This window comes from Mytilus trossulus, chromosome 10, assembly GCF_036588685.1.
Source record: "Mytilus trossulus isolate FHL-02 chromosome 10, PNRI_Mtr1.1.1.hap1, whole genome shotgun sequence".
NCBI classification, from domain to species: Eukaryota; Metazoa; Mollusca; class Bivalvia; order Mytilida; family Mytilidae; genus Mytilus; species Mytilus trossulus.
Window position 1 is genome coordinate 2,951,561 of NC_086382.1, and position 13,820 is coordinate 2,965,380.

Below are 13,820 nucleotides of genomic sequence, written 5' to 3' on the forward strand. Positions count from 1 at the left end.
TGCATATTGTAATACTTATTAATAGCAATTAACTGTAATATATATATGTCCAGTTTGTTATGAATCCAACTTCAAACGTAATTAATCGTACAAAATTAAATATAATTTAATAAAACACAAACGAACTATAAAATAAAAATGGCCGTTTTCCTCACATTTCAAGAATAAATGGTGTGGGTTGAACTCCCGTTTTTATGGCAACGTAAGTTATAACTTTTAAATGACAATATTACTTGACAGGACTACACACATAAATGGATGAACATATATGACAGAGAAACACACGAATAATAGCTAACAAAAGATACCAGGTTTAAAATTTAATACGCCGGACGTGGCTTTCGTCCCCACAAGACTAACCAGTGACCTTCAGATGAAAAAAGTTAGAAATCCAAACCGAGTACAAAGTTGTAAAGCACTGAGATCCAAAAATTCGAAATTTTTTTGAATAATACGGCTTGGGTTTTCTGCCTTGGATAAGAATATCCTATTATTAAAAAAAATCATACTTTTGCAAAACGCTTACTGTAAATAATACATGAAGTTCCAAATGAGACCTTCTGAAATATTTTAAAATACTAAGAGTTCACTGGGTGTTGTTACAACCATATCTTTAAACATATGAATTAGGTTATCATTTATAATAAACATTCTATTTTTGTACACATTTTCGTTCAAACCATTTGAAACTATTTGGTTTTTATAGCTTCTTGTTTGTGGTCTATATTTCTTTTGATTTTAATATTCTAGTGAATGTTAACTTTATATTTTAAACTTGAAACATCATCGTTCTATTTAAATAGTATGTTTTGAAATGAGACTTTACTACAAGTATATCTAATGTATACATATTTTTTAAAAACATTTATATTTAAGTTATCTATTATCACAATTGTAAGACATGCTGTTTTTCATTCATTCTCTTCACATGTTTCATAGATGTTCTTTTGATTTTAATAAATCAGTATATTTCACGCAATGGAAGAATGTCATGATTCATAACATCCCATACCTTTTGGTGGAAGAGCTTGCAAAAGCTACAAATATTCTTTCCACAGGTATTACACCAATTTACTGCTTTATTTTTGTCAATACACAGCTGACATTTCGTCGCATTGGTCAGATATCGATAGTTCTGCTTCAATAATCCACCATTCACTTTCATCAACGCTTTTCCAGACTAAAAGCATAAAATATATTACCATTCTCAATTACATTAAATGCCATCTGCAATAATTTGAGTCCATAATGAAAGATATTAAAATCAATTATCGGATAAAAAAAATAACACAAATGCACACGTCACGCGTTTTTAATACATCCAGGAGAGCTAAAAAAACGAAAGAATGGAAGGCAAATAAATAAATCACACCAACACGTGGCTTGCTTCTTGTTTTTTTTTGTACAGTCTTTCGACCCAATAATGTTAAATACATGTGAACTAAAGGATATGCATGATCTTTTACTGCTGTACACAACATTGTGTATGCTCAATATGTATTTACTGCTGCAAAACAGACAGTGGTTATAGTTTCATTAAAATAATGATGTAGATCACAAATTGTAATAATTGAATCAAAAATACATGCAAAAGGGGAGGAAATTTATAAAAATGACCACATTATTGATATTCATGTCAACACTGCAATGTTGACTACTGGGCTGGTGATACCCTCGGGGACGAAACGTCCACCAGCTGTGGCATCGACCCAGTGGTGTAAATAGTTATCAAAGGTACCAGGATTATAATTTTCGTCTACATAAGACTCATCACTGACGCTCAAATCAAAATATTTATAAAGCCGAACAAGTAAAAGTTGTAGAGCATTGATGATCCAAAATTCCAAAAAGTTTTGCCAAATCCGGCTAAGGTTATCTATGCCTGGGATAAGATAATCCTTAGGTTTTCGAAAAAAAGTTTTGTAAACAGGAAATTTATAAAAATGACCACATTATTGATATTCATGTCAACACTGCAATGTTGACTACTCGGCTGGTCATACCCTTGGGAACTAAACGTCCAACAGCAGTGGCATCGACCAAGTGGTGTAAATAGTTATAACTATCAAACAATATCAAACTAAGATATGGACTTCATGGTACAATTTTTATGATATCAGGGGCAAACACTTGTCAAATTCTTGTAATCAGCCCCAAAAAAACCCAGATATTATCATTTATTTGTATGTTATATTATTAATTATGAATGCAATAAATTACTAAAACCCATAACGTTAAAAAGCAGATTAATATTCGTCGAGGATATATAAGGGGTAATATAAAGCTGTTCATGATTATTTAAATATGTTGATATTACACCATGGTATTAAAACTAGAGGCTCTCAAGAGCCTGTATCGCTCACCTGTTATAACCTGAAAATTAAGAATTCATAAAAAAAAAAGAGATAAAATTTGGCTTCAAATTAACAACACTTGGCCAGAACCTCATAAGGAGAGGAACATTTATGCTATGTTTGGTTGCATTCAATTCAGTGGTTCTCTAAAAGAAGAAATGTGTATGTATTTCCCATAGGGTCCTATGTTAAACTAAGTCCCCCCTATGGCGACCATCTAGGTAGTTGGATTGGCGCAAAGTAACAACACTTGGTCGGCATCTCATTAGGAACATTCATGCTATGTTTGGTTTCAATCCATTCAGTAAAAGAAAACATTTGTATGTATTTCCCTTATGGCCCTATGTAAAACTAAGTCCCCTGCTGGCGGCCAGATTGGATGATGGATAAGCTACAAAGTACCAACACTTGGTCAGCACCACATAAGAAACATTCATGCTATGTTTGGTTTCATTCCATGCATTGGTTCTCTAGAAGAAGACATTTATATGCATTTCCCTTAGGGTCCTTTGTTAAAATAAGTCCCCCGCTGGCGGCCATCTTGGATGATGTATCGGCTACAAAGTCACGACACTTGGTCAGCACCTCATAAGGAACATTCATGCTATGTTTGGTTTCATTCCATTCAGTGGTTCTCTAGAAGAAGTCATTTGTATGCATTTCCCATATGGTCCTATGTTAAACTAAGTCCCCCGCTGGCAGCCATCTTTGATGATGGATCGGCTACAAAGTAACAACACTTAGTCAGCACCTTATAAGGAACATTCATGCCATGTTTGGTTCCATTCCATTCAGTGGTTCTCTAGAAGAAGTCATTTGTATGCATTTCCCATATGGTCCTATGTTAAACTAAGTCCCCCGCTGGCGGCCATCTTGGATGATGGATCGGCTACAAAGTAACAACACTTGGTCAGCACTTCATAAGTAAAATTCATGCCATGTTTGGTTTCATTCCATTCAGTAGTTCTCTAGAAAAAGTCATGTGTATGCATTTCCCATAGGGTCCTATGTTAAACTAAGTCCCCCGCTGGCGGCCATCTTGGATGATGGATCGGCTACAAAGTAACAACACTTGGTCAGCACACAATAAGGAACATTCATGCCATGTTTGGTTCCATTCCATTCAGTGGTTCTCTAGGAGAAGTTCAAAATGTAAATCGTTAACGACGACGACGACGACGACGGACGACGACGGACGACGACGGACGATGGACGCCAAGTGGTGAGAAAAGCTCAGTTGGCCCTTCGGGCCAGGTGAGCTATAAAGGATTTAAAATAAATACCTAAAACAAGTTTTTATTATATCATGATTTAATCTATTCCAGTGATTACATAGGGGCTTGTTTTTTTCCTTGCCCAGAGCGGATGCTCCCTTCACTTGATGTAACGATTCCATGAATAGAAGGATATATAATAGATATAAGAAGATGTGGTATGAGTGCCAATGAGACAACTCTCCATCCAAATAACAATTCATAAAAGTAAACCATTATAGGTCAAGGTACGGCCTTCTACAATGAGCCTTGACTCACACCGAGCAGCAAGCTATAAAGAGCCCCAAAATTTAAAAAAAAAACATAAATCATTTCGAAAAAAAATCTCTCTCAATTAGACGGAATTTCCTCTTAAATATTTGTAAAACTGAACTTTATGTCTGAAAAAATAATGAATTATATTTCTATTGCAAAATAATAATCGATAGAAAAGGCAGCGATAATACCTTTATCTATACTTTACCTGTGTATTTCTTTGCATTACCAAAATTTCTACCGTTGATATAATGGAATATCGGGGACTGTTAAACCTGCCCACTTCATCACAATCTGTCATTATTGATTCGACGCGTTCCTTTGGTGTTCCAGATCTGTAAGAGACTGTTTTCATATTTTGGTCCATTTTCTTAAACTTGATTTCATTTATTCCGTCTCTCTTGGTTCGTACGCACATGAACCAATCTATAAAAAATAATGACACTAAAAGGAATTCTATATCATGTAGATGTTTCGATTACATAGATAAGACGATGTGGTTTAAGTGACAATGATACCACTATTCATCTAAGTCACAATGTATAACTAGTGGCTTGTAAAGACCAAGCGTCGCTCACCTTGGTCCATGTGCATATTTAACAAAGGTTAGTCTCCAACTTTGGTGACGTGAATATAATTTGTATCCTCTGTTTTGTTGATCTTGTAAAACTGATCATCCAGTCGATTTCGTTTTTCTCTATCTTTTTAAGTTTTTCTTCAAAACACAAGAGGGATATAAATGATACTCATTTAAAGGCAAATACTTTTTTTATAGAGTGACAGTGTACTGACTATATTTGCAGAATTTAACTTGTAAGTAGATCCCGCTTGCTGATAATTATTTTGATATAAAGTGTCCATTTATCTTCTTAATTAAGACAAATCGTGGAAAATTCATCATTAAAGGACAATGCTCTAATAAACAGGATCATTTTGGCTTATTTCAGTCTCTATCTATCTATTATCATTGTAAAAATATAAAATAAAGACGAAAACAATAATTAAAATATTCATCAAAGGGCAATTACTATAAAAAGTAGTCGAATTTTACCATCAGACTTATTTGTAGAACTTGAGTTGCTGATAATTTTTCACTTAAAAAATAATAGGCAACATGAAAAAACGGCGAATCTTCATCAGAGCAATTACTACTATAAGAAATTGTCTGACAATTTTGATGTAAACAAACAATTCTTTGTCTGACTTTGTCTATTTATAACGGATTTCAAAATAATAAAGAAAACTTGCGTTTTATCCCTATGTTCTATTTAGTCATGCCGTGTCTTGGTTGGTTGGCGGGGTCATTGGAAACTATATAACCTAGTCAAAATTGTGGCCTAGTTTGGAAAGATTTAGTTTAGTGGTTCAAAGTAGAAGAGTATTGCAAAAGTTAACTATGACGACGACGATGGAAGACGACCACGAATAAAGACAATGGTGACGGACAACGGACGACAGAAACGGACGACGGACGCTCAGTGACGAGAAAAGCTCACTTTGCACTTCGAGCAAGGTGAACTAAAAAGTTTACAATTATAGGTCAAAGTACGACCTTAAACAGCTCATTTTGCAAAGATATCATTACGAAAATATTGACCAGCAGATAATGTCAGTTTCAGATCATTTTTGTTTGAATCATAGCGATCCTTTACAAAGTAGGATTTATCACTCCCTTACACGAGATACTTGTATCTACGTTGACCATTCTTTTTTATGAAACAAAGCAATACCAACTCTTTCAATTTGTCTTTTAGTTTGGAATGTAGAATACTTGTGTAAGTGTAAAGTGTAGAAAATTAAAATGTTTTCATACTTTTACAATATAAAAGATCTTTGGAATATTTTAGTCTCTACATCTTATTCACGCGAACTCTAAAATAGGCAGTTTCACATTAACTGTGAAGCCCGTCGGTGATTGCTAATAAATTAGATGTTAATACTTTAGAAAGAGGGTTCGTTGAGCACTTGGAAGACCCTGCAATATACCGTTGTTTGTAAGGACACTTATGTAGTTTAGGTATCCAATACAGTGATGGACGATCCAGTTCTTCGTCTTTGGTTGAAATTCCAAAGGAACATAGAACAGACCTATGATTATCCAGGATTTCTTACATTTTGTTACAGCAAATTTTAATAACACAAAGAATCCGTATTTTCATGCCAGTACCGAAGTACTGGCTACTGGGCTGGTGATACCCTCGGGGACTAACAGTCCACCAGCAGAGGGATCGACCCATTTGTAGTAATAACATTAACGGTACCAATTTCCTGCACCAGATGCGCAGTGATGCTCGTGGCCAATATAATTGAAATCCAAAGCTTATATAAAAGATGAAGTGTCGTGAGGGTATATGTTGAGTTTCCAAGTGAATTGTTAATACCAAATTCGTTTACCAAGCAGTTAATATACCCGGAATGAGTTTTACACACAAAAACGATGTTTTTTGGGGCTTTATCTGCGGGGATAACAACACATTTTTCATGTAAGTGAGTATGTACATAATGCATACTTCTTAAATATTGACAAATGAACTTAAAAAACTTATCTACTTTAAGCTTTAGTTTTCTATGTTGTGTTTTGTGTACAATTGTTTGTCTAATGGTCTTTTCGTTTTTAGCAATGGTGTTATCTGTACATTGGTGACATATGAGTTTTAATTTCCCTCTGGTATCTTTCGCTGTCGTTCGTAATTTTTAGGTAAAGTTAACGAAAAGGTTACGGGGTTATCATTTCATTCCCCTAACATCTGACAGTAATGTAACAGCACAAACAGTAAAAAGAATAACGTTAAATCGACAGCACGATAACCTTGCAAAAGAAAAACTTACCACAAAAGAACACTTGCAAAGCTAGCAAGTAAAGGCAACCGAAATTCAAATTCATAACTCTATTTAAAAAGACATATCAAGGTAACAAACAAAGAATGATTGAGTCGCATGATCTATAAATATGAGCGATACTATAAAATATCAATTTAAATGGCTTAACTCATTCAAAAGATATTTTAACAAGAGGGAACATACACTGAAGGAATACATTTGATATAAGATACAATGTAAATGTTAACCTGGCTTTATAACTAGCTAAACTCTCACTTTTTTGACAGTCGCATCAAATTCAATTATATTTGCAATGATGTGTGAACTAAACAAACAGACATAATTGTCAAAAATAGGGTACTGCGGTCAACATGGTATTATTACCTTAATCACTCTAAATACAAACAAATATCCAACAATGAAGCACAAAAAGGAATATTGACAAAGCATATTATCAAAAATCAAAGACAAAAATATAAAACAATACAAGTACAGAGCCACGTCATCTGTATCAAAGAAACACAAAAAGACATACAGACAAAGTAAATCAGCAAAAATAAAACACACAAGAATACAAAAAGAATATTAATAAAAATGACGGGATGTACATGTACAGAGCCCCGTCGTATGTATCAAAGAAAAATAAATAGGCATATAGACGAAGCACACCAGTAAATATGAAGCACAAGAAGACAAAAAAAAATCGTAGAACAATAACACAATGACGGGATTCTAGTTTGAAGTCATCCATCTGTGTTAATATCTAGGAAAAGATAGTATCCTAAGTCTTATTTGAATAGAATATATAAGAAAATTGAACTAAAAGGAGGACAGCAGCTCGTTAATATATTTGTTTAGAAACTTCTTTTCAAATCATTTCAAGATAGAATATCTTCATTTATAAGATAATATAAAAAGATCTTCATATTTTTTTTGATAAAAACTAAGACTTAAATATAACTTTTAAACTATCAATAAAATACAGCATATATCAACACAGTTGTATATTGCAAAACAAAACATCCAAATACAAGGAAAATCAAATATATCTATTTCTTGCAACTTACCTTTTTGTGCAATTCGCTGCTTAAGATTCCAAATATTTGCACCAGGAACAGTGAAGAGCAAACTTTGAAAAAAGTCGTCACACTTCATATCCACAATTCTTTCTTGTTCTGACATAGGCTCCTCAGTTCTTAGGTATGGAATGGGTACATTTTTGTTAGGAAACACATCCTGATTCTGACTCAAAATATAGTCTATGGACTTTTTGTGATTTAAAGTCTGCCTCTTGGTGTCTGAAATGTTAAACAAATGTTTCAATAATAAGATTAACACATTTTGATTTTCATCCTTTTTTGTGGTTTTCATTTGTATATCAGCCAAGTAAAACTTTAAATGTCACACATTGAAATATGTTTTTATAATTTTCTCCGTAGTGAATTTTCATGCTGAGTATATGACGTCGATGGGAACAATACAAAAAAAAACCTCATATCCTTAGGAATGATAATGAATTGAAAAGTCAAAATTGGAATAGCTTGCTTAATCAATAACGACCAAACGAAAATTCAAATAGCTGAATAACGAAAACGAATAGTCTTTCTTATACACACAGCCATGAAAACACACATTGGAATGAAAAATACATGCCTAAAAGGTAGAACAGTCAAATGATTAAATAATATTGAAAGACGAAGGAAATACTTTAATATCTTTAAAATTGTTTAGATTCTGATTGGCAATAAATTTAAAGCTCAGCTTTAATTGTTACCAAAACTGATATTGATTATTTAAAAAGAGTTTTCTCCGAGCACATAGAACTCTCCAACAATTTTTGGTGTTTGCACGGACATTTATTTATTTTAGGTATCCAATAAATAAGGGAGGATCCAAAGGATGTGACATATTGACAATACATTTAAAGAAATATCGGGAAAACGTCGAATAAAAGGTCAATGTATGGTCTTTAACGACAGATAGGGTACCGTGCAGTTAAATATTGGGTGTGAGTTAGTAGAAAAACGAGTTGGTAAATATTGAGTACGAGTTTGCAAAGGTTTGCGAGTTGACACACTATTTCATTCTAGATTTGTAAAACTTCTAGACCTGTCAGACTTCTTGATTTGTAACATGTTGATTTGTAACTTGTAATTTTTCTTTAGAAATGGAACTGCTCATTGGGGGGCAACGGTAACAATTACACAGACACATCTCACAAAACGTGACTAAAACTAAGTTAGAAATGTAGAAATTTATGTAACGAACGAAGAAAATACGTTAACAAATTCAGAAATTTTGTGTATACACATTAAAAATTACATTTCACAAATCAAAAAATGTAGAAGTTCATGTAACGGAAGGAAACAATACATGCTACAACTAAGAAATTACGTTTTACAAATTTAGAAATTGCAAGTTACGAATTAAGAAATTGTCGCAGTAAAAATCAAACCAAGGAGTGGTATATTGAGGTGTACAATGTTTATAAAGTGACTTCATGATAAGTATTATCATTATTACAACTTAGAAAAAAAAACCAGCTGATTTCTAAACAGAAACACATTTACAATAGGAACAAAAAAAAGTTATCATAAGTCTAAAAAAAAATATTACCATCCTCAAATGTATAAATATTTCCAATTCTAAATTCCCTAATGTCTTGTTAAGCAACATATGTTCCGCCTCTTATAGGATTGCAATAACAAAAAACAAAGTTCTTGTCATACACTACATTAACATAAAAGAACGATACCAAAAGGTCATCCAAACTCATATGTAGAAAATAAACTGACAAAGCTATGACTACAATAGATAAAAAAAAAAAAAACCTAACAGACACGCCCACTAACTAACACGACCATTTTTATTTTTGTCTATCTGATGAGCTAAATCAACTGATTTTCATAGTTCGTTTCTTATGTTGTACTGTTATGCCACTGTCCCAGGTTAGGAGGAGGGTTTGGATCCCGCTATCATGTTTAACCCCGCCACATTATTATGAATGTGCCTGTCCCAAGTCAGGAGCCTGTAATTCAGTGGTTGTCGTTTGTATATGTGTTACATATTTGTTTTTCGTTCATTTCTTTACATAAATAAGGCCGTTAGTTTTCTCGTTTGAATTGTTTTACATTGTCTTATCGGGGCCTTTTATAGCTGACTGTGCGGTTTGGGCTTTGCTTTGTTGAAGGCCGTATGGTGACCTATAGTTGTTAATGTTTGTGTCATTTTGGTCTTCTGTAGATAGTTGTCTCATTGGCAATCATACCACATCTTCTTTTTATATATATATTAGTTTGATTTTTTTTCAAGTGACAAGCACTGTGCACACATCCACGAACCGAAGCGTCATTAGTTAAATGAAAGATTCGTGTGAATCACAGTTTACATTCATATTTGTAACAGATAACTTACATTCTTTTTCTTGACAATGTGGGTCTGCAAAACAAATTGATTTCCCCACTCTTACTGGGCTGAAAATAAACATATTCTAGATTTCGAATTATATCTCATGAATAAAACATATAGCTAGAAACAATTACAAACTACAGAAAAACTCAGAATTCAAGTTCCAAAAACAGCACAAGTTATTGATAAGCTTTCATTGGAATAGTATTGTCCATAGAAACCAATGCTTTACAAAATTGAAAACGATCTATTTACATAAAATCTACATGCCAGGGCTAAAGAAACCGCCAAAGAAATGGCAACAATATATGACGTCCGGATCGATAAGATTAATTTTGTTTGTATCTATCTCATGCTTGTGAATACTAAAATCTAGGTGGACTGAATATACCCGTATATATGAATAAAATATCTTATGAAGAGTTAACTTAAATTGCCGCCTTCTTGTTCTAAACAAATATTTTGATCAGATTGTTTTCAATATGAACATACGGATATGATTATGCTTACCTTGGAGACAACTGTTTACCAAGGCCATTAATATTGACTACTGTTGGGTAATTTTTTCGATTTAAACGATTCCTAATATAGCTCGCTTGTCATGTTTTGAAATTTTGGTCAGATTTTCGGAATTCTCTGATTTCATCCATTTAAATGCCTAAACAAATTTAGGTGACCCCCATTTTTATTTTATAATTCTTTTATATGTATGATAATAAACTGTCTGTTTAAGTCTTATAAAATGTTATGTCTTTTAATAGTTTTTAAGCTATGAAAAGGCAAGAGTGAACATGTTCCCGCCAAAATGTCAATGGCTAATATCTCGAAACAAGCACGGTGACCTATATATTGTTTTTTGTTCTTTTGATTTCTTTATCAATCCTCTATCAATATATGCTAGTGTTTTGAAAAATTAATTATTTTGAAACTGAGAAGCTAACTCCCTTGAAGACTCCAGTATTACTAAATTTGAAATAATTCAAAATAATTTAATTATGGATGTAAGGCTGATGCATTTTGTCTATAAGCTCAAGGCATACTTTTTTCATGTGACTGTGACATAATCAACGTTTTTGTCATATTTGACTCCGGATAAAAACGGAATTTGGAATTAAATTATAAGACCGAACAAAACTAATTTCATGTTGGACGGGCCCGCCTACATACTTTTTTTCAAAATCCTGGATGAAAATATTTGTTTTCTGCGCATGTTTTTTTTTGGTTAACATTGTAAAAAAATATAAATCATTTGCAAGAATGTTTGAGTCAACGTCAAATCGCGACCCTTTAATCTGTTTCGAGTATCAACACATATTTCATATCATAAACACCAAGAAGGATTCATTACAAAAATCTTGTCGATTTTCGTTGTTAGAATAAAGGACATGGAAGGAGATGTGTTGCTTTCAACTGCAATACTGCCCGTGGAAGTTTTATCGATCTCTTATTATTTAAAGCATCTGTTATTCAGACTAACAGTATTTGTCGTTTTTTGGTGTGATCCATATTCATAGGTGTTTGTTTATCGTTTTGTTATATATATTTGGAATATAATTGTTTACTTAAAACAGGTTGGGGTACCCCACCATGTTAATAAGTTTAAACGAGGATAATATTGTAAAAAAAGCACTTCTTAGTCCAAAACTTTTATTTTATATTCCTGGACGTATATCTTCTTTATTATTAGTATACGTTTATCCCTTTTTTTAAAGTTTCAAATATAGCGAAGGTTAAAAAGTAAGTTTTTCTGTTTTTCCTCTCTACAATAGCAATATTAACCCTTATCTGAGGGACAGTCTAACATTTAAGTGATATCCCTTATTTTGGGGATAAGGGTGTTGTTCTCAACCTGTTAAATAAATTGTTACTTTGGTGGTTGAGTGTTATCTCATTAAGTCATTGCCATTGGCAACACCAGCACTCATATCACATTTTATTGATATTAAAATTTCTTTTTGAAAAGTACGTTTACTGAATTTACCATAGAGGATAAGTTTGAACTGAGCACGATTGAATCATTTGTTATTCAATCTTTTCAAATACTGTTAAGATTAAAACAACCAATTTAGATCAAAATTCAATAACCAGTAACATACTTATGTTTTATCTCATGAAAATGTTTACATACCCATAAATGGCAATACGTATCACGTTCTCTGTAAATAAACATAAAACCAAAAATGAATCATTAACACTTATGGCAATTTATTTTGATCGGACATTCGTTGTATAAAGAGTCTCACAAAATCTTCACTTAAAAAGGATGAGGTCTGAAAATTATTTTTTATTTTGCTACCTGATCATGTGCTTCGACAGTGTGTTTTTTTCATGAAATTTTAAAGATATGCTTACAAAGGAAACCTAATGGTTTTTAACATAGAGATTTTAATAACATGAACTGACTGATACATTCTTAGCTCTTTTTTTATGAAGGAACAAAAGAAAATGTATACATACCGCTCGTTTGCATCGCAAGTTTTACGAAATCCCTGTCACTCTGAAAATCAAAACAAATGACACATTAAAACTTGGTGGGGTTCGTGTTGCTTAGTCTTTGGTTTTCTATATGGTGTACTATTATTTGTCTGTTTGTCTTTTTATTTTTTAGTATGGTGTTGTAAGTTTATTTCCGATCTATGAGTTTGACTGTCCCTCTGGTATCTTTCGTCCCTCTATTATGCCAATTAAATTTGATCGGACCATTGTTGTATAAAGAGTCTAAATCTTACTAAATCGTCACTTAGAGGATGGGGAGGGATCTGTTAATCCTTTACATTATTTTAACTAACGATGTGCCTCGACAGTGGTATTTTTTTCACTTTGTGAATTAAGATCGCATATTTGCAGAAAATCTGTTCACTTTCTAAGACTTTGTATCGGAAAGAGCTTGAAAAATAGTTTAGACTTCAAATCGTTTGAGAGAAAAGGCGAATGGTTATTATAACCTGTAATTAAAGAACCTGACTTCAGAACTGTTTATCAATTGCAACTGATTATAGTTTGTAAGGTTTAGCCTAGCAATTTCATTAAATGACAATTAAGAATTATGTTTTATTTCTCTACCATGACGTCATACTTAAGTTTTATTTCTCTACCATGACGTCATACTTAAGTTTTATTTCTCTACCATGACGTCATACTTAAGTTTTATTTCTCTACCATGACGTCATACTAAAAAATAATTTCTTTAGACAAACCGTTCGATCTCAACCTATTTTTTGGTTTTATTCTTTGTAACAAGTCATGTTCGGAAGTCATACATTATTTCACCAATTTTATTGCTGAACCCGTTAAGGGTTATACCAGAATATAGGTGACAACTATCAGTTGACGAAATTTACTAACCTCTTTGGTCATGTCTATTTGATATCGGGATTGTGCAAACAGACTCGTGTGTGAATAGCCGTTTGTAGTTTGGTCGGATTGGTGCTGGTCTTCGTTTTGGAGAGACTAAAGGAGATAAAAAAAAAAAGAGTTAAGATTCACGAGTTAATAAATAGTAATAACATTCACAGTATGGATTTAACTGCATCAGAAATGCCTTTCGACAAAAGAATATGTTTTTCAGTAATGCCCGACGACAAAATATTTGTAAATGTGTAATTGCGTTATCATATATATCATCGGATATTTTTGATATCGTTTTACATAACTATTTTGCTATGTATTCGTATATAAAAATGTAATGCATTGATTTCTAAATATTGGG

At 32.8% G+C, this 13,820-nt stretch overlaps 1 protein-coding gene across 1 annotated transcript; it reads right to left on the bottom strand.

Moving 5' to 3' along the window:
- Window positions 1-945: 945 nt before the first annotated feature.
- Window positions 946-10,649, bottom strand: LOC134686564 (uncharacterized). Its single transcript, XM_063546235.1, has 4 exons — window positions 10,622-10,649; window positions 7,771-8,001; window positions 4,092-4,309; window positions 946-1,180 (listed from the first exon to the last, which is right to left on the bottom strand). The coding sequence occupies exons 1-4, from the start codon at window positions 10,647-10,649 to the stop codon at window positions 962-964; spliced, it is 696 nt and encodes a 231-aa protein (XP_063402305.1). The 3' UTR covers window positions 946-961.
- Between the last annotated feature and the right edge of the window lie 3,171 nt (window positions 10,650-13,820).